The 23,099-nt window shown below is 41.3% G+C and overlaps 1 protein-coding gene and 1 pseudogene across 1 annotated transcript in view; both read left to right on the top strand.

The window, feature by feature from the left end:
• Positions 1–23,099, top strand: part of RHPN2 (rhophilin Rho GTPase binding protein 2) — a 49,027-nt gene that overhangs the window by 5,032 nt on the left and 20,896 nt on the right. Inside the window, exons 2-3 of the mRNA XM_050923079.1 lie at positions 12,345–12,460; positions 21,089–21,217. Of these exons, the coding sequence (XP_050779036.1) occupies positions 12,345–12,460; positions 21,089–21,217 (245 nt within the window). The remainder of the gene's footprint in view (positions 1–12,344; positions 12,461–21,088; positions 21,218–23,099) is intronic.
• On the top strand, positions 15,994–16,419 carry LOC127034368 (10 kDa heat shock protein, mitochondrial-like; annotated as a pseudogene).

Here is a 23,099-nt window from a genome sequence, read left to right on the forward strand (position 1 = left end):
GAGGAAACAATACTTCCTGTTATGCATTGGTAGATAATACTGTCAAAGATCAGAGCCTCAGTTCCACAAATCATTACAAATAAACCCCCCTTTTAGATTCTGGAACAGGATTAGGCTCTAAAGCAGTCAAGCCATGGAAACCCTGTGGCTGTATATATGGCCTGAAGTGTGGAAATCAAATTCCAGCCTGAATAGAGCCCTAGAGGACTCTATACAATTGAACTGGCGATTGCATTGTTTGTTTGTACTCTTAGGCTTATCCTGAAATGTTTAAAGTAAAGATCTTATTTTACACAGTACTTTTTTCTTCTAAGGCTTTAAGGACTGTTTCACAAATTTTGTTGGTGCATGCACCAAGGATATCTTTCAAAGATACTTCCTTTGTATTACCATCAGAAAACCACTTAATTAAACAGCTGACTTAAAATCTCAAGACAGTGGAGCAAATAGAAACATTTATTTTCTATTCAATACCACCTTTCATGAATGGATCTCAAAGCACTTTTCAAACAATGAATTTAGCCTCACACTATCTTTTTGAAGTGCGGAAGTATTTTTCCTTATTTTAATGCACAGATTGCTTCAGGAACTTGCCCAAGAACACCCAGGAAGTCTGACAGAGCTAGGAATAAAGATCAGATCTCCTGATACCCATCAAAGGTCTTTAATCATTTTAAGAACAAGTTTACTATACAAACAGTGAAACTTTTAATATAGATCAGTTTACACCCTACGTCAAAATTTGTAGGGTTTCTGATTTTTGGCAACTCTTTTGTCATTACCACAGAAAGCAACTTATTTGCATCAACTGATATATCTTACATATGGACAGTGTCCTTTTACTACTAACAGGTATAAGCTTAATCCTGCTTCTCTCAGCCTACCAATGCTAAACTAGCATTCTTGCTTAATTAATATTTTGTTCTATGAAGGGTTCTCAGAACCTTTCTTAGCTCTGAGGCTTCTGTTTTGTTTGTTTGTGCTACCTTAATCTTCATTTGTTGACAAAACTTTGGACGAAACTTTCTTAAACCAAAGTATTATTTATTTTACAGTAGGAACAAAGCATTTAGGGAGAGGATTTTAAAGCAACAAACTGCCCACACACGTCTATTTTACCTGAAGATCCCTTGATGGTAATGGTACTTCTTCAGACACCCCAATGGGTGCCCTGTGTCCCACTCTAGTTTCCCCAAACAAAACCACCCCTCTAGAGAGAGTATTTCCTCTTAAACGTACCTTGCTTCTTTTGATCTCCTGGGTTCAGGGACCTTTTCCTCTTCTCACACAATCTCAACTCTCAAGTTTTTGTGGAGAAGTGGCTTATCTTGAGCTATTCTTTTTCCTCCTGCTTGTTTTTCCTTACAATCCCCTATTAAACTACACCAATATATTCAGTCAGTAAACATCCCAATAACCATGTCAACATACAGTATTCATGGATTATTACAGAACAGCTCCAATTCAGTCCCAGAGACCACATCCTGTACTTGCAGATTCAGTTATCTAGTAGTAGGACTGGCTAAACATTTTCTGTTAATTGTTTTTCATTGGAACATTAATTTTTCAGCCCCATTATCCTACGGAACAAAAAAATCTGAATTTTCCACAGAAATTTTTTTCTGACCAGCTCCATCTAGTAGACATTTCCCATCCACAATTTATAATAACTCTTACTCTAGGTGGACTATCATCACTTACTCCCAAAGCTATCAGGAAGGTTGAAATAGAGTGATTTAAAATGCTTCTTCAACCCATTTACTGAGCATACCACTTTTGCAGCATTCCAAGTTTCTACTGGCCTGGGGGTGACTGACCAACCTTGAGTCTTGAATTTAGATTCCTTTGTAGGATATATATTATGCTATAGCTGGACTAAAAGGGTAGCCAGTTTAATTAATTTGTAAGTCCTGGTCAGCTTGATGTGTTCATCCTGCTTCTCTTTCTTAGCACTATGTCTCTGTAAACTACTTTGGCCTGATCTGATTGGATATTTGCCATACAGACCAAACAGCTGGGTCAGTTCATAAAGAAAAGGGTGCTGCAGACCAGTCAGGGTAAAAGAAATCAGAACTTGTTAATTCTCCCTATTTTGAAGAAAGGAACAAAAACCAACCAACCAAAACTCCATAATAAAGGTTACTGCCAATAAAGATATTGGGATCTTGATCTAAAATATTAGGCTTATTATTTGTAAGGTTTGGGGTGTTATCCTGTTTCCTGTGCATAAGGTTTCCATTTGCTAACCTGCTACAGCTGTGCCTCCAGCAGGGCTGGTGGGGCTCTTACAGTGATTAGTAGTCAGGCAACCATCATTAGCTTTTACGTAGGAATATTCATTTGTCTGTTTGTCCTTTTTTCTATCTTGGGAAAGAGAGAAAGAATGTTGCAATGATTAGACAGAAAGAATTTACTACCTTTCTCATTCTGTATCACAGTCACACACATGCTCATTCCCCTATGTCAGGAACACCCCAACAGGAAAAAGAACTGAATCTCAGAGTGAACTAACCAACCCAGACTGTCTCTTCAAGAAACTGACTTCTGTGATGCATTATTACTATTTTTGATTTTGTTTGGCAAATATTATGTTGTGGCTGGTTGCTATAGTATAGTGTAGATCAGTGCTTCTCAAAGTCAGGCCACCGCTTGTTCAGGGAAAGCCCCAGGTGGTCCAGGCTGGTTTGTTTACCTGCTGCATCCGCAGGTTCGGCTGATTGCGGCTTCCACTGGTCGCGGTTCGCCGCTACAGAGGGATGTGCTGGCCGCCCTTCCTGCAGCCCCCATTGGCCTGGAGTGGCAAACCACGGCAAGTGGGAGCCGCGATTGGCCAAACCTGCAGACGCGGCAGGTAAACAAACCGGCCCGGACTGCCAGGGGCTTTCCCTGCACAAGCAGCGGACCGGCTTTGAGAAGCACTGGTGTAGATTATATTATGGCTATTTTAAAAATCTCTAACTAATGTATTAACTTTTGTATTAAACATTTGTTTCACCTTTTTAAAGTGCCTGGAGTTAAAAAAAAAAATTAACTAAAGTAAACAATTATTTGTAAGTGCCATAACTGTTCATGGTGCAATTACACTAGATCTTAAGGTTCCCTTTTTTCCCTGTTATAGACTTATAACAGTCATCAAAAGGTTGGCTGGAAAATTCTAGTAAATAGTGTGAACAAGAATGTAGTCTTTTCTTCTCTTGAAAGGGAATATATTATTGGTTTGATGTTTCTAGCCATCTCTGTAAAACAATTATTCTGTCTTAATATTTAGATAACAATACACAATCACTTGCAACTGGCCATTTCTTATTTGATAGCAAAGCCTAGAAGCAACTGACAATTGGAGTATTGTGTCCAGTTCTGGGCACCACATTTCAAGAAAGATGTGGACAAATTGGAGAAAGTCCAGAGAACAGCAACAAAAATGATTAAAGGTCTAGAAAATATGACCTATGAGGGAAGACTGAAAACATTGCGTTAGTTTAGTCTGGAGAAGAGAAGACTGAGAGGGGAGAAAATACTTTTCAAGTACATTAAAAGGTTGTTACAAGGTAGAGGGAAAAAATGTTCTTCTTAACGCTGAGGATAGAACAAGAAGCAAAGCAAACATTAAGAAAAAACTTCCTAACTGTCTGGGTAGTTGAGCACTGCAAAAAACTGCCTAGGGACGTTGTGGAATCTCCATCACTGGAGATTTTTAAGAGCAGATTAGACAAATACCTGTCAGGGATGGTCTTCTAGACAATACTTAGTCCTTCCATGAATGCAGTGGACTGGACAAGATCACACCTCGAGGTCCCTTCAAGTTCTATGATTCTATATTGTAAAGATGAAATGTTAAAAAAAAAATGTGAGCCTGGCCCCAAAAAGTCATGATTCATGACTTTATAGAGAAAATTATTTGTTTTTAGTTCTCTATTTTCCTACTGTCTTTTGAGCCTTTAGGGTTCATATTTTCCAGCTTTTCTATGCAACCATGCTTTTTTAAAATGAAAGCTGAGATTCTCATGACTCTAATAACTGTAGCTTCAAGAAAAACACCAAGTAACAAAAGATACATGTAATAAAATCACAGAGTTGACAACACTGAACTGATAAAATATCAAGAGAAACTTTTGGTATTTGTAGCAGGACAAGATATTATTATATTTATGATGTTCATTGGCAGACTTTAGTCCGAGTGCTACAAATACTTACTCAAACGAATAACTTTACTCAGAAATCTAGCCCTACTTAAGTCAATTAAACAACTTGTGTAAGTAAAGTTACACACATGTGTAAGCGTTTGCAGGATCAGGCCCTTTGCTTCACAAGCAATACAGGTTACACTGGGTGGAGAAGCAAGGACGCACACCCAGTTTCAACTCTGCATCACCATCTCTAATTAGCATATCATGACTCACCCTCTCAGTTCAAATACCTACTATGCATCATATTCACTGACATTAATACCTCTTCTGATTGCCAAACAGTTGAGTAATCATTATTTTGTGTACGTCACAGCTGAATTTCTGATGCTGAAAAAGAAATCTATTTTTAGGTAAAGCGCTCTGGCATCCAGTCAAATGAAGGATACTATCTGCTTTTTCATTTGGGGACCAGACCACATTTTCCCTTCTGATCACTGTACTCTGGACAGCTATTTTCCATTTGTAAGGGTGGGCTATGTATTATATCTTCCTAGTCTACAAAGAAACTACCAGTATCTCATAGATTGGGGATCAAAAGGGACAGCTCACATTTTTTGCTCCAGATATCCAATGTCTCTTCCTGGTACTGTGTTAATAAAGCCATATTATGCATGGACTACCAATATGGGCAAAGGTAGTGTTACAGGGATTCCCCATTTCAAGATTATCATGGTACTAGGCAACCACTTAATGCTCAGGATATGAGTGTACTCAGCCTGGGGGCTGCGTTACATTCAACATCAGCTTCTCTAATTTGGCATAGTTGTTTTAAAGTTGATTTTTGCTGAGTCATTCTGGGCCAGAAATATAGTAATTGGCAATGCAGGGCATCAAGGGGTAGAAGAAAAGGCATGAAGAAAATTGCTAAGTGTTTGGGGACATCCAATAGGGACCCTCCAGGGGAAAAGAAATAAAGTAGATTGTTGGTATTTGGTTCCACCAGTGAAGGGCAAGAGCATGCCACTGTCAAAAACAATATGCCATGGCACTTTTGTATGAAAATAATGTGAACCCGTGGAAACAATGCAACCTCAAATTCCTTTTCTGGTGTTAAGCTCCCTTTTAAAGTCTTTTGTTGTTCAGAAGAACATTAAGATCACGACTTTGCTGTAAATTGGGATTTGCTGCTAGATTTTTATATTAGGGCTATCAAGCGATTAAAAAAAGTAATCACGATTAATCACACTGTTAATAATAGAATACCATTTATTTAAATATTTTTGAATGTTTTCCATATTTTCAAATATATTGATTTCAATTTCAACACAGAATACAAAGTATACAATGCTCATTTTATATTTATTTTTATTATAAATATTTGCACTAAAAATAAGAGAGTATTTTTTAATTCACTGAATACAAGTACTGTAGTGCAGTCTCTTTATCATGAAAGTTGAACTTACAAATGTAGAATTACACACACAAAAAAACTGCATTCAAAAATAAAACAATGTAAAACTTTAGAGACTACAAGTCTGCTCAGTCCTACTTCTTGTTCAGCCAATCGCTGAGACAAACAAGTTTGTTTACATGTGCAGGAGACAATGCTGCCTGCTTCTTGTTTATAATGCCACCTGAAAGTGAGAACATGTGTTTACATGGCACTGTTGTAGCCGGCGTTGCAAGATATTTATGTGCCAAATGTGCTAAAGAGTCATATGTCCTGTTATGGTTCAACCACCATTCCAGAGGATATGCATCCATGCTGATGATGGATTCTGCTCAATAACAATCCAAAGCAGTGCAGACCAACACATGTTCATTTTCATCATCTGAGTCAGATGCTACCAGCAGAAGATTGTTTTTCTTTTTTAGTGATTTGGGTTACGTAGTTTCTGCATCAGAGTGTTACTCTTTTAAGACTTCTGAAAGCATGCTCCACACGCTGTCCCTCTCAGATTTTGGAAGGTACTTCAGATTCTTAAACCTTGGGTCCAGTGCTGTAGCTATCTTTAGAAATGTCACATTAGTACCTTCTTTGCATTTTTTGTCAAATCTTCAGTGAAAGTGTTCTTAAAATGAACAACATGCTGGGTCATCATCCGAGATTGCTATAACATTAAATATACTGCAGAACGCAGGTAAAACACAGAGTAGGAGAAATACAATTTTCCCCCAAGGAGTTCAGTCACAAATTTAATTAACACGTTATTTTTTTAATGAGAGTCATCAGCATGGAAGCATGTCCTCTGGAATGATGGCCAAAGCATGAAGGGGCATATAAATGTTTAGCATATCTGGAATGTAAAACTTTGCAATGTGGACTACAAAAATGCCATCCGAATGAGTGTTCTCACTTTCAAGGGATACTGTAAATAAGAAGCGGGCAGCATTATCTCCTGTAAATGTAAACAAACTTGTTTATCTTAGCAATTGGCTGAACAAGAAGTAGGACTGAGTGGACTTGTAGGCTCTAAAGTTTTACATTGTTTTGTTTTTGAGGGCAGTTTTGTAACAAAATCTATATTTGTAAGTTGCACTTTCACGATAAAGAGATTGCACTACAGTACTTGTATGAAGTGAACTGAAAAATACTATTTCTTTTGTTTATCATTTTTACAGTGCAAATATTTGTAATAAAAATAATATACAGTGAGCACTGTACGCTTTGTATTCTGTGTTGTAATTGAAATCAATATATTTGAAAATGTAGAAAAATATCCAAAATATTTAATACATTTCAATTAGTATTCCATTGTTTAACAGTGTGATTAAAACTGTGATTAATCATGATTAATTTTTAAAATCACAATTTTTTGAGTTAATCGCATGAGTTAACTACGATTAATTGATAGTCTTATTTAGTATTGACTGTTGTTTTAGAAATTATGATAACAGCTAGTGTGGAGATTAGGTGATTTTAATATATATGAACTAAAATAAATAAAACTATAGTTATCCATTTCCAGTGTGGTTCTCCAAAGGTTTTAGAAGACACAGTCAGACAAAAGCTCTTCACTTATTGTCCAACTTTCAAGTCAAAACATTTTCGGTAAACCCAAAGTATGGGTAGTCTGATTAACAGATTCAGATACTCCATAACAGAAACTGATCATGTGAGTGCCATTGTGTATATTAAATACATAAATATAGTTAAATAGATCAAAAATATATTTATTTATAACTTTTTCATATTGCTGGTACCCAAATTATTAGTTAAGTACTAGCAGTGCTGTGACTGCTCTGTTTGCTTACACAACCTGCATGCTTTTCAACAATAGTTCATGCTCTAGATTTGAATGTTGGAATCTGTTTTGCAGAGGGAGGTATTGTACCATCAACCAGGACATTAGGGTTATCCTATACTGTTAGTGAAACATGCCAGAGAAACTTTAATTTTCATTTGGCAAAGGGCAGAAATAGGAAGAAGGTGATGCAGTGTGTCCTAAAACTGAACTGCAAATCTGGGTCCCTGTCATGATGTGGAACTTGAACGACCATCTGGCCCACAGGGGAGAGTATTATCAGCTGCGTCACCTTGAGACTATTGACTGTCAGGTTTTATGTTGAACCAGGTAGTGTGCTGCTTGCTTAGAGGTCTCACTGCCAACACAAATTGTGTGTTAAAGGGACAAAGTTCTGAAAGCTAACTGTTTTCAGTTTCAAAATCAGCCACGTCAGCGAGTGCCACGATGGCCTCAACACACAGAGTAAAAATGGTGTGTCTCAATTCATGATCATCTCTCAGGCTGAATATTTCTGTGTGCTGCGGTATGTTTGAAGCCACAACCTATTAGCTCTCTGCATTTCCTTCTTTCACTCTTACTGAAACAAGGACATGATAATCAGCTTTCCCAAATGTAGAGAGAATACAATTTAATCTGGGATCATCTCCACAATATGCTCTTACATCAGATATTCTTAAACTTTGATGAAGCTGTCTGGATACAAAATTATGCAAATTGAGACTAATTTATCAACAAGTGATTAGGCTTGTATTCTCCTGGATGTCATGAGCAACAGGAGAGACCTGCACAATTTTTAGGAAAATAAGAAAAAAGGGGTACAGTTCTTCTATCTTTACTCCCCTTAGTCTTACACATTCCTGACAGAGCACTGAGGAACCCCCACTTTCCTCCTTTAAAAGTCCCCTAAATCATAAATAGAAGAACTAAACAGAAATCTGTCTGCATTGTTAATTAATTAGCCAATGGATTGCTATCAAACAAGCTAGCAACCTGCACAGGGAAGCACTGATAGTCCACATAATCTCTTCTGATTTTGGAGTCTGTATGTAACTTCAGTTTCTTTGCAGAAGTTACTTAATATCAAGAGTATGTGGTACATTTCTATAACATGAGTCATATGGGGCTTGCCTCTGATAAGAATTCATTAAAAATACTCCAGCATCCTGTTTGTGTAGTTTACCAACACTATTCACCGAAGCAGGAAGTTACAGTAGTAAATAACTACATGAATTTTAGACAGCACAGGGGGTTTCATTGCTTTATGAACTCAATATAGCATTTGAGCTATATGCAACAGCATATATAACCTGCAATTATACTCTGAAAAAATGACTATAAAATGGCAGCATAAGGTTCATTGTTTATTAATTTCATAGCAAATTTGTTCAGTTTACAAATAAAACAATCTTTTTCTAATTACCTGAACTGCAAACTCAGACTGGAATCTCTGAATTAAGCATCATCAGTAGCAATAAAGGTTCTTAAATTGGAATAATTTTACTGTTGATCCATGAGCCAGGATATAATCCAGCTCACCTCTCAGAGCTATATGTTGGCTCTGCAGAGCCAACAGGAGTACAAGGAAGTTATGTAACACATCTAAACAGATATGACTATTGCCAGTACACACAAGGAACAAATCTGTTGAGTAAGAAGTTTCCATTTTTATGCAGCCACTTTTCTGATGTCACACTTTAATGAACATCTATTGAAAAGGAAACATTTGAGAGTAATTTTAATAGTTACTATAAGACAAAGTGTTGTGCGTTAAGACCAGAGATCTGGATCCCAGCTATGTCATGAGCATTAACAATGTTCTTGGCATTTTACAAACATGGAACCAAAGTTTACTTTCCTGCAAAAAGACCTGTTTGTTAATGTGTGAGACATGGTGGAGGTGGAGATCCTACAGGAGGTAAAATACAGTTTGGTTCCCTTCATGGAGTTTTTATCCAAATCAAGGTATATGAGAGTTATATGCCTACCCCCCTTGCAGACGGAGAGAAAATTCACTCCAAACTGCATAGATCCCCGACATCTGCTGGAGATACAGGTTATCTGCACAAGGGCACTGATCTCCATGCTGACTCCTGTGCACCAGTTCTCTGGCATCCTGATTCTAGTGGAGCCAGCCTGCCAGTGAATCCTACATAGGGCTTGTCTACACTTAAAATGTGGCAGCATTTCAGCGAAGACACTACCTATGCCAATGGGAAGAGTTCTCCCATTGGCAGTGGCACTTCCCCAAAAGCTTGTAGCTAGATTGAGGGGAGAATTCTCCTGTCAACCTAGCGCTGTCTACACTGGGGGTTTGGTCAGTTTAATTGCATCGCTCAAGGGTGTGGATTTTTTACACCCCTGAGCAACATAGTTATACTGACTTAATTTCCTAGTGTAGACCAGGGCATAGTCAGCTACCCCAGGACTCTGTACAGAAGGGGTCCTGCAGCAACTTTCCCCAGAAACAGACCCCTGGTCCCAAGAGAGCCCTCCATCAGGGAGACAAAAGTGCAGAACAGACAGACAGAGAGGGAGCACATCCAGTCCTAAGTCTTGTATTCACTAGAGTAGTTAGCTCAAGTTAGTACACTTGAGCTACTGCAGTAGTTCTCAATCGGGTACGCGTACCTCTGGGGGTTCGCAGAGGTCTTCCAGGGGTGCATCAACTCTGAGATATTTGCCTACTTTTACAACAGGCTACATAAAAAGCACTAGTGAAGTCATTAAAACTAAAATTTCATACAATGACTTGCTTATACTGTTATATATACTATACACTGAGAAGTAAGTACAATGTTTATATTCGAATTGATTTATTTTATGATAATGAGCAGCTATAGCAGAGGCAGGGATTATACAAAATGGAATATAGGCAGTACAAGAGGAGAGGGGACAGCACAGCAGGCTAAGGGTAGATCAGCAGCAAAGAGATCAGGGAACCATTTAGACATAGAATCATAGGACTGAAAGGGATACCATGCCATCCTGTTGGGTATATGTTATGTTTAGGAATGGATGGGTGAGGTTCTGTAGTCAGCAATGTGCAGGATGTCACACTAGATGATCATGATGGTCCCTCTGACCTTAAAGTCTGTGAGCATAAGAACCCTCCACAGATATCTCTGTATGCATATAAAACAGTATAAAATTCTCTAGAACTGGAATTTTACATTTGAGCATCTTCATGCCTGAGATAACTATTCTACTGTCCTTAAATTAATGCACGAGTCTGCTACATATGGCTGCTTTCTCCAGTAAATCCCCCACTATACTTGACAAAGAAGGACATTTACTATGCACCAAAACTTTGAATTTCAGGCCTCCACTATAATTGGCTTCAGTGCTGAAGCTCATCAGTAACTAGAGAGTAATGTAACTTGACATGTTTTTCAAGCAATCTGGCAAACTTTGTGCTGCTGTAGATGGTTACACATGTTCTCCTGCTACTTTACCTACTTAGTAGATACCGTGTAAAATGCAAACTTTTCAAAATTAAATATTGCAATGAGGACTTTTAAATTAATTATAATAGGCTAGATGAAATCATAACATAGGCCTTGATCCAATAAATGCTGAACAAGTTGTGAAGACAAGACACCTAAGAAATATTAAATAGGTATGCTTGGGTTAGGTTACATTGTGCTAAGTGTTGCCCCTACTTGTTTCAAAATCAAGTAGTTAAGATTGCATGCGTGTATCAGTGGTGTGAGTGCATATTACCGTTCAAGAACATATGAAAAAAATTAGAAACCCAAGAAATCCATAGATAAGGTTGCACTTCTCAAACAAGGCACTCAAACAGCTTTACTTCTGCCTCCTTAGAAAAGCCGTGTAAACTTCAGAAAAAAGTACTTATCCATCCATAACAGTTTCATTTTATCAGTGACCACAAAAACCAGAATGGCTCAGTCTTAACCATATACTAGTTGTGCTGTCTTAGGGTCTGCTTTATACTCATATGCAGAGCACATACAAAAATTGTAGATATTCCTGGCTGGACAAATAACATTGAAGGCAGTTATTCTATACACTTTTATAAGGGCCAGATCTTGTGAGCTGTTGAAAGCACTCAGTTCTCACAAAATTGGGCCTGTCATTCCATATGGTAGCCAATTTTTCAAATGTCATTTGATGCTGAGCTAGCTAGTATCTCCATAAACAAACATCATACGGCCAGCTCATGCTATTAAATCACTTCCATGAAAAGAACAGAAGTTAGTATGATGACAAACCATCACACTTAGTACTGGAGACATGTACATATGAAGCAAATTATAAAATCCAGTGTTTTATGGTGCACATTTTTGGTATTTTGTATGGAAAGAAGATAGTAGCGTGGAATTCTACAAGGTAGATTTCAAGAGCTGGCCATCCTTGCTATGTGTATTTGGTAGACGACTGTGCACAGTGTTCTGCCTGAAACTAGGGCTTAGACCTCTAGACAGAGGAGACTAGGGAAGAAGTTAAACTGAAGAGTCCCAGGCCTTTTCAGTTACCCTTAAAAATCACTTTTGTTCTTTTAAAAAACAATTGATTTTAATTAAAAAACCCTGGCCAGGATCTGTGACTTTTCATTCCTTTTACCATCATATTAGGATTTTTATCATGACAATACAACATCTCTTCTCTCAGGCACACTGTTGTGTAACTTTGGAGTAACTCTATGGACCTCAGTGTAGTTGCTCAAGATTCACACAAACTCCATTGACATCAAGGAAGTAACTGTAAATTTACTGCAGGGTAACTGAGAAATCGTCAGCCTGAGCTGAGGTTTTTTTTTTCTTTTTTAAATTTGGGAATAAATTTTCTTAGGTTTAAAATAAAGAACACTCTTTAATCAAATGGCTTTACGTGTCATGCTTTATCGGTTAAGATTTTCATATCCATGTCTTTGAAATCAATGCTATTCACTTTTTTCTTTTGGTCCTGTTGTAAGCTTCTTAAAAATAATTTGCTTCCTTTATTCTAGGGATGTAACCCTTTGGCTGAGACTGGCCGAAGCAAACTGCAAAATCAAAGAGCTGCCCTAAACCAGCAGATCCTGAAAGCAGTAAGGTTGAGAACTGGTGCTGAAAATCTTTTACGGTATGTTTCCATCACTCTTTTCTGTCTAAAGCAGGGGTAGGCAACCTGTGGCATGCATGCTGAAGGTGGCACACAGACTGATTTTCGGTGGCACTCACACTGCCTGGGTCCTGGCCACCAGTCCAGGGGACTCTTAATTTTCATTTAATTTTAAATGAAGCATCTTAAACATTTAAAAAACCTATTTACTTTACATACAACAATAGTTTAGTTATATATTATAGACTTATAGCAAGAGACCTTCTAAAAACTGTTAAATGTATTACTGGCACGCGAAACCTTAAATTAGAGTGAATAAATGAAGACTCGGCACACCACTTCCAAAAGGTTGCCGACCCCCGGTCTAAAGCAACAAAATGTTTTTTGTTCTTTCAGCAGGGGTGTCCTTCAGTTCTCAGATAGCTGCCTCGCTGCTCCCTTAATTTGCTGAATAAACTCAGCTGGATGTTCTGCTAACAGCCTTATGTAATGCCCCATCTCTATAAAGTCATTAACTGTTATACAGTAACTCCTCGCTTAACGTTGTAGTTATGTTCCTGAAAAATGTGACTTTAAGTGAAATGATGTTAAGCAAATCCAATTTCCCCATAAGAATTAATGTAAATAGGGTTAGGTTCCAGGGGAATTTTTTGCACTAGACAGAAGACTGTATATATATATATATATATATATATATATATATATATATATATATATATATATATACATACACACACACACACACACACACACACACTATAAGTTTTAAACAAACAATTTAATACTGTACACAGCGATGATGATTGTGAAGCTTGGTTGAGGTGGTGAAGTCAGAGGGTGGAAGAGGGTGAGATATTTCCCAGGGAATGCCTTACTGCTAAATGATGAACTAGCTTTTGGCTGAGCCCTCCAGGGTTAACCCACTGTTGTTAATGTAGCCTCACACTCTACAAGGCAGCACGAATAGAGGGAGGGGAGACAGCATGGCAGACAGAGACACACACCCTGTGTGAGAGAGAGAGATTGCCCCTTTAAGTAGGCTGACCACACTCTAAGTACGCTGCCTTTTTAAGTAGATCAGAAAGTTGAGACAGCAGCTTCTTCCAGGAAGCTCCCTCCATCCTGAGCCCTTTCATGTCGTGTCCTCCCCTCCCCTTTCCCCATGGAGATGGAGTAAGTGGGGTGCAGGAGCAGGGGGGAGGGGGACACCCTGACATTAGTCCCCCTCTTCCCGCCCCCCGGACAGCAAGCAGAAGGCTCCCGGGAGCAGCTTCAAGGCAGAGGGCAGGAATAGCACATGGCAGTGTGGGGAGGGACAGCTGAACTGCCGGCTATGGTGGTTGCCGCACAGGGAACTTAGAGAAGCAGGGAGCTGATGGGGGCTGCCGGTCCATCCTGGTTCCAAGCCCCCACCAGCTAGCTCCAATGGGCTGCTCTCTCTGCAAGCAGTGGACAAAGCAGATGGCTGCCAAAAGATATTATAAGGGAGTATTGCACAACTTTAAACGAGCATGTTCCCTAATTTATCAGCAATGAAACAATGTTAACTGGGAAGACTTTAAGTGAGGAGTTACTGTATTTTGTTTTTATGTTTTCAAAGTGCATTTTGAAAGCCACTGTATTGCAGAAAAAGGGCATTGCACTAGACTCAAGTTCTTAAATGACTCTGTTTGAAGACTGTTGAAATTATCCTAATTCAGTTTTTCCTGGAGTCTTTCATTAGATAGTGGTTGTTAGCATGATGCCTGCTTGTAAAGGAAATAAATGAACATTTTTCTGAATATTAATTGTCTTTAAGAGTGTGATTCCCTCAAAACAGATCTTCCCAAGATCCTTCAGATCTGTGGCCCACTGGCAGAGGGTCTCACCAGCAGAATAGTGAGTTAGTGAGCAGCAGGCAGCGTGGCATATGGCTGATTGCTGCTAGCTGTTGCTCATGCAGGACCTATGTCCATTGTGCCCCTTTTAATTCCTTAGGCTTCATTATGACATGACCTGAAAGAAGAGGATGGAATAGACTGCATCTGAGAGGCATGTGACTGACTTGGTCAGCAGGCTAGATGACGCAGTGGGCCAGATTTTTTTTGAAGGTTGAAGAAAAAATGTTCCTGGACCTGGGCCCCATGGTAAAATTTTCAAAAGTGCCTGAATGACTTGCCTAAGTCCTGTTTTCAGAAGTCACTTAGATATTTAGGAGCTTAAGTCCCATTGACTTTCAATGAGACTAAGGGCTTGTCTACATATAAACCACTCCAGCGGTACAGGTGCACTGCTGCAACACTTGAGTGAAGATGCTATCTATGCCGTCGGGAGGGGTTCTCCCATTGATGTAGGTACTCCACCTCCCAAGAGGCAGTAGCTAAGCTAACAGGAGAATTCTCCCTCTGAGCTAGTGCTGTCTATACTGGAGGTTAGGTTGGTTTAACTGTGTCACTCAGAGGAGTGGATTTTTCACACCCCTGAGTAACATAGTTATACCAACCTAATTTCCTAGTGTAGACCAGGCCTTAGACTCCTAAGAGCCTAAGTGACTTTTGAAAATTGGACTTAGGAAAATCAATAGGAGCCTTTAAAAATTGTACCCCATTACAGACTTAATCCACTCCTGGAGTTTTTGCAGGTGCCTGCTATACAGGCTCAGTTGTCTGTAATGCCAGTTTCTGATTCTGAAAGGAAAAAACGCTTCCTATCTTGATGGCATAAAATGATCTCTGGGCTTCCCCTGGTTTGTGTGAAACCCTGCGTGCTATCTAGAGTGAAGTGTCAGGTTGCCACAGAACTAAAACAATCTCCCAACTTCACATCTGTAAAGCATGAACTTCCTTCCTTTTGTGCACTTGCTTTTTGAGATTCTGTCTTTCCACTTTGGTATTCTTTAGTTCTCTGAGTTATTTATCTTAAAAATCTGACCTTGCAGTGTTTATGGGGAAACCCCATAGCTGGTCTGTGGTGGGGAGGGGATTTCTCTTTCATTTGCCTGCTGTTGGAAGGCTTTTTTATATATTAAAAAACGAAAAAACAAACAAACCATTTATGTAGGCCCCTACCTATATCTGCCTTGCAGTATAAGCCTTATATTGTCCCACAATAAGGACCATCTAATCCAGGGGCTCTCAAACTGGGGGTCGGGACCCCTCAGGGGGTTGCGAGGTTATTACATGGGGGGTCGCGAGCTGTCACCCTCCACCCCAAACCCTGCTTTGCCTCCAGCATTTATAATGGTGTTAAATATATAAAAAAGTGTTTTTAATCTAAGGGGGATCGCATTCAGAGGCTTGCTGTGTGAAAGGTGTCACCAGTACAAAAGTTTAAGAACCCCTGATCTAACCCTTACCACTTAGTTGCTAATTTCCCCCCAACAGCTCTCCCTCCTGTTATTTGTGGATGTGGATTTCCGCTTGGTATTTAAAACTGCTTCATATGATGTCTTTAATCTGCCATGACTGGAGAATCTGTGGGTTTGTGGAGAGTTTTCAGTGTACAAGAGCAAGAATTCAGTCAATGTGATTTCTTCAGAGAAAATTACTCATGTAAGTCACAGGGCGGTGAGTGGAGGGACTCGGCGCGCCATGGCAGGGAAAACACTTAGGAAGTTTCTTCCCGTTTGACCGTTTCTGGTTGAAAGATGTGCGGCTGAGACTGTAACCAAAGGAGGCATCATGCTTCCAGATAAATCTCAAGGAAGAGTGCTACAAGCAAAGTAGTGGCAGTTGGATCGGGATCCAAAGGAAAGAGTGGAGAGATTCAGCCAGTTAGTGTTAAAGTTGGTGAGAAGACTCTGCTACCAGAATATGGCGTACTAAAGTAGTACTGGAAGACAAGGAGTATTACTTATTTAGAGATGGTGACATTCTTGGAAAGTATGTGGACTAAATTTCTCAAATGGCTGCAGTATCATGAAGTTGTCCATTCCACTAAAGTGCTGAAATCTTTTTCCATCATGTAGATAATTTCCTGTTTTTTATTTTATAATAAACAGATAACCAGTCTCTCTGAAAAAAAAAACCAAACACTTTTCTGAAGCATGACTTTTTTGACTAGATTCCCACTTGCCTGCACACCTGCCTTACCCCTGAGATGTTGGAAGTGACAGACACTCAGGGGCATATTCTTAGCTGATGTAAATCATCCTAACTCCTATGACTTTCATGGAGCTAGACAATTTACACTAGTTGGGGATTTTTTGCCTCTCAGTGACTGACTTTTATTTTGGTGCTCATCTTGCCATAGAGATATTTTTTGGCTATTTATTTTGCTTAAAATTTGTAGATCTCTCTGTTTCATGCTCACCAAAGAGCTGTTCTATAGGCCACTGAGGTAAGGGCACTGAGTTTCAGAATGGGGCTCTCTGACTTTACATGTCACATGTTTATGTAACCTGCACAGCTCCTGAGTGTGGTGTTCTGTCCCCTCTAATGGCACTGAGACCACTTAGAGATTAATGAGTCTGCTACAGCCTCAGCTAAGAGCCATATGACTTTTAGCTCATGCAGTAGAGCAGTGGTTCCCAAACTTGTTCTGCTGCTTGTGCAGGGAAAGCCCCTGGTGGGCTGGGCTGATTTGTGTACCTGCTGTGTCTGCAGGTTCAGCTGATTGCGGCTCCCAGTGGCTGTGGTTCGCTGCTCCAGGCCAATGATTGCTACTGGAAGCAGCGGCCAGTACGTCCCTCGGCCCGCAGCTCTCTTTGGCCTGGAGCAGCGAACCGCAGCCATTGGGAGCCGCGATCAGCAGAACCTGCAGATGCAGCAGGTACACAAACCAGCTCGGCCCATCAAGGGGCTTTCCGTGCACAAGCGGCAGAACAAGTCTGGGAACCACTGCAGTAGAGGCTCATGCATTTAGCTCCAGAGGTCCCGGGTTCAATCCCGCCCACAGAAAATCAGGGTCTGTGTTATGTGTACGTACAAATACCTTCATTGAAATGCAGTCACTTCATGGTGTATAAGGGAATATCACAAATGTTTGTTCTTAGATGGAGGGAAATATTAACCTTTTGGCTTCCTGGCACCTCTCTACATCTCCTTGGCTAACCCCCCTATTCACTTTGGGTTGCATCTCCTTTAAAACAACCCAGCGGGTGGCTGACACTCAATGAGCCAGGAGTAAATCTGTCTCAAATTAGGGCTTCAGGGGACTCACTATGTTGATCAGGTGGAATGGTGGCCGTTTCTTCCTCTGAGAAGAGGATGACTGTGGATCCCAGAAAAGACATTATTCCCCCTTACAACAGGAAAAACCTGCATTCACTATGGAGCTCAGGAGGCCTGTGATGCACCCATGGGGTGGCAGCCGTGCTGGCTATTTTCTGCTGCCCACAGAAGTGACAGTTTCTAAATGTATTTGAAAAGAGTTTTATTAAAGGAAAGAATCTGGGATCAGTTACCCTGATAGAGACATTCGGCAGAATAATTAAAATATAGTTTCCTGTTTACTTTCCTGCTGAATTTCCAGAAAAAGATATAAAATGGACATTTTATCTATAAAGAATCCTTGGTGAAAATTCAAATCTAAAGGGGACACAGTCAATACTGACAGGCTGGCCCACCATTTCACCTGCTTTTTTTTGGTACAGGTTTTGAAACGCCATGTAAATCTTCGAATCTCTTTCTTCCAAAGCCAAATGATAAGAGAAACACAGTGCTAGAAGTCCAGCCTCACTCCTAATGCAGTCTCACAGCAACAAATTAACAGCACAGGCAGTGAAACAATGGAGCAAGTGATTTTTAAGTTTTAAGCTTACAAGTGTTAAGAGCTCTGTGTAGCTTGAAAACGTGCCTCTTTCAGCAACAGAAGTCCAATAAAAGATATAGAAGTCCAATAAAAAGATATAGAAGTTCAATAAAAGATATTACCTCACCCACCTTATCTCTCTAATATCCTTGGACCAATATGGCTACAACAACACTGCAAACAAGAGTTACTAAAAAACAACAATGAGGAAAAGTGATTGTAAAATGAGGGGAAACACACCTTTCAAATACTCTGGTGGGTCTGAGCAGGGTTCCCTCTAATTTTTTCCACGCACGTGCAGAATGAATTTTGTTATGTGCACCAATAAGAAGGTTATGTTATTGGTGCACATAACAAAATTCATGTAGCGGGGGTGGGGCCGAGGGGTTTGGAGTGTGGGAGAGGGCTCAGAGCTGGGGCAAGGGATTAGGGTGCGGGGGGGGGGTGGTGTGAGGGCTCTGGCTGGGGGTGCAGACTCTGGGGTGGGGCTAGGGATGAGAGGCTCAGGGCTGAGGCAGAGGGTTAGGGTGTGTGGGGGGATGAGGGCTCCGGCTGGGGGTGCAGACTCTGGTTTTGGGCTGAGGATGAGAGGTTCAGGGCTGGGGCAGAGGATTGGAGTACAGGGGGGTGAGGGATTTGGGGTGGGGCCAAGGATGAGGGGTTTAGGGTACAGGCTGCCCTGGTGCTATGGCGGGGAGAGAGAACTTCCCCCAGCTCTCTCTCGCCGCAGAAGCACCTGGCCTGGGGGGGGGGGAGAAGCGCCTCTCCCACCACAGCAGCTCCGAGGCCGGGGCCATGGGATAGGCGCTTCTTCCCCAGCTCCGGCCAGTCTGGGCCGGGACTGGGGAAAGGGCGCCTCTCCCCCGGCTGCAGCAGGGCCGGGCCAGGCTGCAGCAGGGCCGGGCCAGGCTGCAGCAGGGCCGGGCCAGGCTGCAGCAGGGCCGGGCCAGGCTGCAGCAGGGCCGGGCCAGGCTGGGGGAGAGGCATCTCTGCTCACCGCAGGCACAGCACTTAATAGGCTGCTACATGGCCACAGAGCTTAGAGGGAAGTTAGGGTATGAGTTTTCATCCACTTTCTTATACCACCCTCTTCTTCACCATGGAATCGGATTGCTTAATTTCTCTTAATTCTATTGCTTAATAACCAGCCTTATAATTTGAAGAGTCATTTAAATAAAAGTTACAAATTTGCCACATTTCTTTTCTAAATTAAGATGTGTTAAATTGTTGTTAATGCTGATTTCAAAGTAACATCTCTCATATTTATTAACATGAGTAATTGAAACCTTACTCAAAAAGGACCTGGGCCTGCATTCCTTACCCAAGCAGAACTCTTAGGCCAATGTTTTTAAAAACAGCCACTGAATTTGGTTGTGTTAATTTCTGGGTGCCCAACTTGGGGCTAATTTTCAGAAGACATGGGATGCCAAAAAGAGGCACCCAAAATCATTGTCTACTTTTTGAAAATGCAACTGCTGCTGACTTCAGTAGGAGCTCTGGCTAAGTAAGGAGTGTAGGATCGGACCTAATTCTGGTGTGTGTGTGCCATGTAATTAAAGTCCAAGTACATCTCTAAAATCAAATTGTATCAGAACATATTCAGTTAGACTATTTAAATGTATGTCCTTTGTAGGTGCTGTGAGGTAAACAACTGCTCCCAGGGCAAACTGTGTTTCAGACTCATTTCTAGGTATGCCGCTGGGTGATAGTTCACATAGTTGGACTAACTCAAAGTACTCCTCAAGTGAAAAGAAACGAAATCAAAGATTGAGATTTTATTTGCATTTCAGCAGACTCCAGAAGCAGCAAGCCAGTCTTTTGTCCACAGAGAGCCTCTCTTAACGTAGTTTGAGAAAAACTGGAAATGCTGGTTCCTTTATTACTGGCTGAAACACAAGTAAAATAATGAGACTTATACTTCCACAGAGAATTATGGGTTAGCAGGTGTGTCCTAATCTAAGTTGGAATGTTTATATAGCAAATACTGATCTTGTTAACTAATAATTCTATAGGGCTGTTGACTATTTGGTTATATGGACCAAAGTTCAGAGAATCAATCCATAAGCAAATAAGCGATTGTTCAATCTTAACTTTTTAATGGATTTTTGTGTTGCCAGCCAATTGTTTATCTTAAAACAGCATTTATGATAAATAACATGAGATTTCTAGGTACCACACAGTATTGGGTTGCTTATATGATTATTCATGCTAGAAGCAGGTGTTAATATAGCGACACCCAGAAATACTCCAAGTAGAAACATGCAGAAAAGCTTTAGGGGCTACATTTCAAGACAGATCTATTATGCTAAGGGTATAAAAGGTGCTACACCTATACATGAATTGCAAATGGAAGAAAATGATTATCCAGACACATCAGGAAAACAGAACTAAAGGGAAATTCTACTTGTGAGGAGAAAAGTGTCTGTTTTTTGTTTTTAAAGAAAATAATACTAACAGTAATCATACCAGATGATTAATGAATTGTCCAGTGATCGTAAGGGCATGGGGGAGGGGGTTTAACCAAAGTTAGACATGTACTTTTTTCTTTACAGCTCATTTTAGTATAAAGCCCTGTAATCAACTCAGATTTTTATTATCAGAATATAATTAAGATGTAAACCCTTCTGTTTCACTGTTACTTTGTCTTCAAAGTTAAATCTTAAAATCAGTCCAAAAAGATCAGCACATAGTAAACCTGTTAAGTGTCTGCATGCTGTTTTGTATCTGAAACCTATTCCAAGTTCTATCTTGGCAGCAAACTAAGTAAATTCTGAAACTTGAGTTCTCATATCATCTCTTAAGAAAAAAAAATCTTAAAAATGATGAGAATGCCAGTAAGGGGGCTCAACGAAGCTGGTGTACAATACAGAGCCTGTTCTCTGGGAAGTCACAGAGGTGCATATCTCTTTCTCTTTGCAGAGCAACCACCAACAACAAAGTGCGAGAGCAGGCACTTCTTGAACTGAGTTTTGTAAACTCAGACCTACAAATCTTAAAGGAGGAATTAGAAGGACTTAATATCTCAGTGGAAGTTTATCAGAATACAGAGTAAGTGAAAATCTATTCTATTATCAACCCATCTTTTGTTTACCGACTGGAAATAAAACTGGTGCTGGATGAGTGTGAATGCTGGTCAGTAATTACATGAAAAAATAGTGAACAAAGAACATGATAGAAGGAGAATATACTTTGTTAGTCAACAGCCTGACCACATAGTCTGTATATTAGTCGCTCTTTGTGCACTTGCCTGAGCTGCCGCAGTACCTTATGGGAGTTATAGTTCAAGATCCCTCATGCCTCCATTCTCCAATATGGACCATGCTCCAGGCCTGACTACATCTCACATGATGCATCACAGTCTCTCCCTTGTAGCTAAGCTGCCACTACGGTGCATGAGGCGCTGCGGAGGTTAAGCCCCAGGTACAGAGCAGGGGAGCAAGGCCCATAGAGCAGGTTTTCTCAAACAGGGGTTGCCAGTAAGTCCCTCAGCCCACGCCACTTCCAGCAGCTCCCATTGGCCTAGAGCAGTGATCCGTGGCCAGTGGGAGCCGTGATCGGCCGGACCTGCGGACAGGGCAGGTAAATACACCAGCCGGCCCACCAGGGGCTTTCCCTACACAAGCAGCGACCCCTGTTTGAGAAACCCTGCCATAGAGGAAAATGGGGGCAGCTCCCATTAGACACCGCAGCAACTCAGGCGGACACAAAGATTAATATTGTCCTGATGTGAAATGAAACATTTTGTTTTTCCCAAAGGAAAATTCTGCCAAAATCAAGTTTCCCATAGAAAATTTTCACACAAATCTCATTTTCTGAGGGGAAAATGTTTTGTTCAGATTTTTTCCACCTCTCAAACATGCACAGGGAGTGCAGTAGGGAAGATGATAGTGACAGAAGAGGGAGCAGGTTTGTGACAGTCTCCAGAAGCACATACTCCACCTCTCTAACCTTCCTACAAGTCCTTGAGAAAATAATTTAAAACATTCTGCTCTTTGATGGTGAAGACCAGTGTTACCTCTAATTTTTCCCACCCATGTGCAGAATGAATTTTGTTGTGTGACACATCACCATCATATTGGTGCATATAACAAAATTCCTGTGGTGGGGGTGGGGATAAGGGGTTCGGAGTAGGGGAGGAGGCTCAGGGCTGGGGCAGAGAGTTGAGGTGCAGGGGTGTGAGGGCTCTGGCTGGGGATGCAGGCTCTGGGATGGGGTCGGGGATGAGGAGCTCATGGCTGGGGCAGAGGGGTAGGGTGCAGGGGTGTGTAGGTTCCGGCTGGGGGCATGAGCTCTGGGGTGGGGCCGGAGATGAAGGGTTTGGGGTGCAGGAGGCTACTCCGGGGCTACGGTGGGGAGAGAAGGCTCCCCCTAGCACTCTCTCCCTGCAGCAGCATCTAGGCTGGGGTGGAAAAGCGCCTCTCCCTGCCACTGGAGCTCTGGAGCTGGGGCTGCAGGGTAGGCTGGGTCTGGGCTGCTCCGGGGCTGGTCTGCCCTGGCCACACCTGGGTCCGGGCTGGTCCGGGCCACTCCAAGGCTGGTCTGGGCTGTGCTTCCCTGGCTGTGGCTGGGGCCGGGCCTTGTTGCCCAGGCTGCACCTCAGGCCGGGCCTGATCCAGCCATGCTGCCCTGGCCATGACAGGTCCGGGCTGCAGGCTAAATTGGGGCTGGAGGAGGGGCGCCCCTCCCGTGGCAGGCTGGGGGTTGCGGGGGGTGCCCCTCCCCTGGCCGCAGCAGGTCCCCGCTTCTGGCCGCACAGCTTACAGGGAACTTAGGTGAAGACCCAGGTTTTGGTGAAGATCTTGTGGCTGGAGAGTGTTGGAACTGTGGCCCTTGTGACTGTCATTTTAGTTGACCTCCTTTGAACTATTTCCTACATTTCCAATGTTGTTTATATAATAAAGAACCCAAAACTGCAGGTATTATGTTATGT

Source organism: Gopherus flavomarginatus, chromosome 14, assembly GCF_025201925.1.
Source record: "Gopherus flavomarginatus isolate rGopFla2 chromosome 14, rGopFla2.mat.asm, whole genome shotgun sequence".
NCBI classification, from domain to species: domain Eukaryota; kingdom Metazoa; phylum Chordata; order Testudines; family Testudinidae; genus Gopherus; species Gopherus flavomarginatus.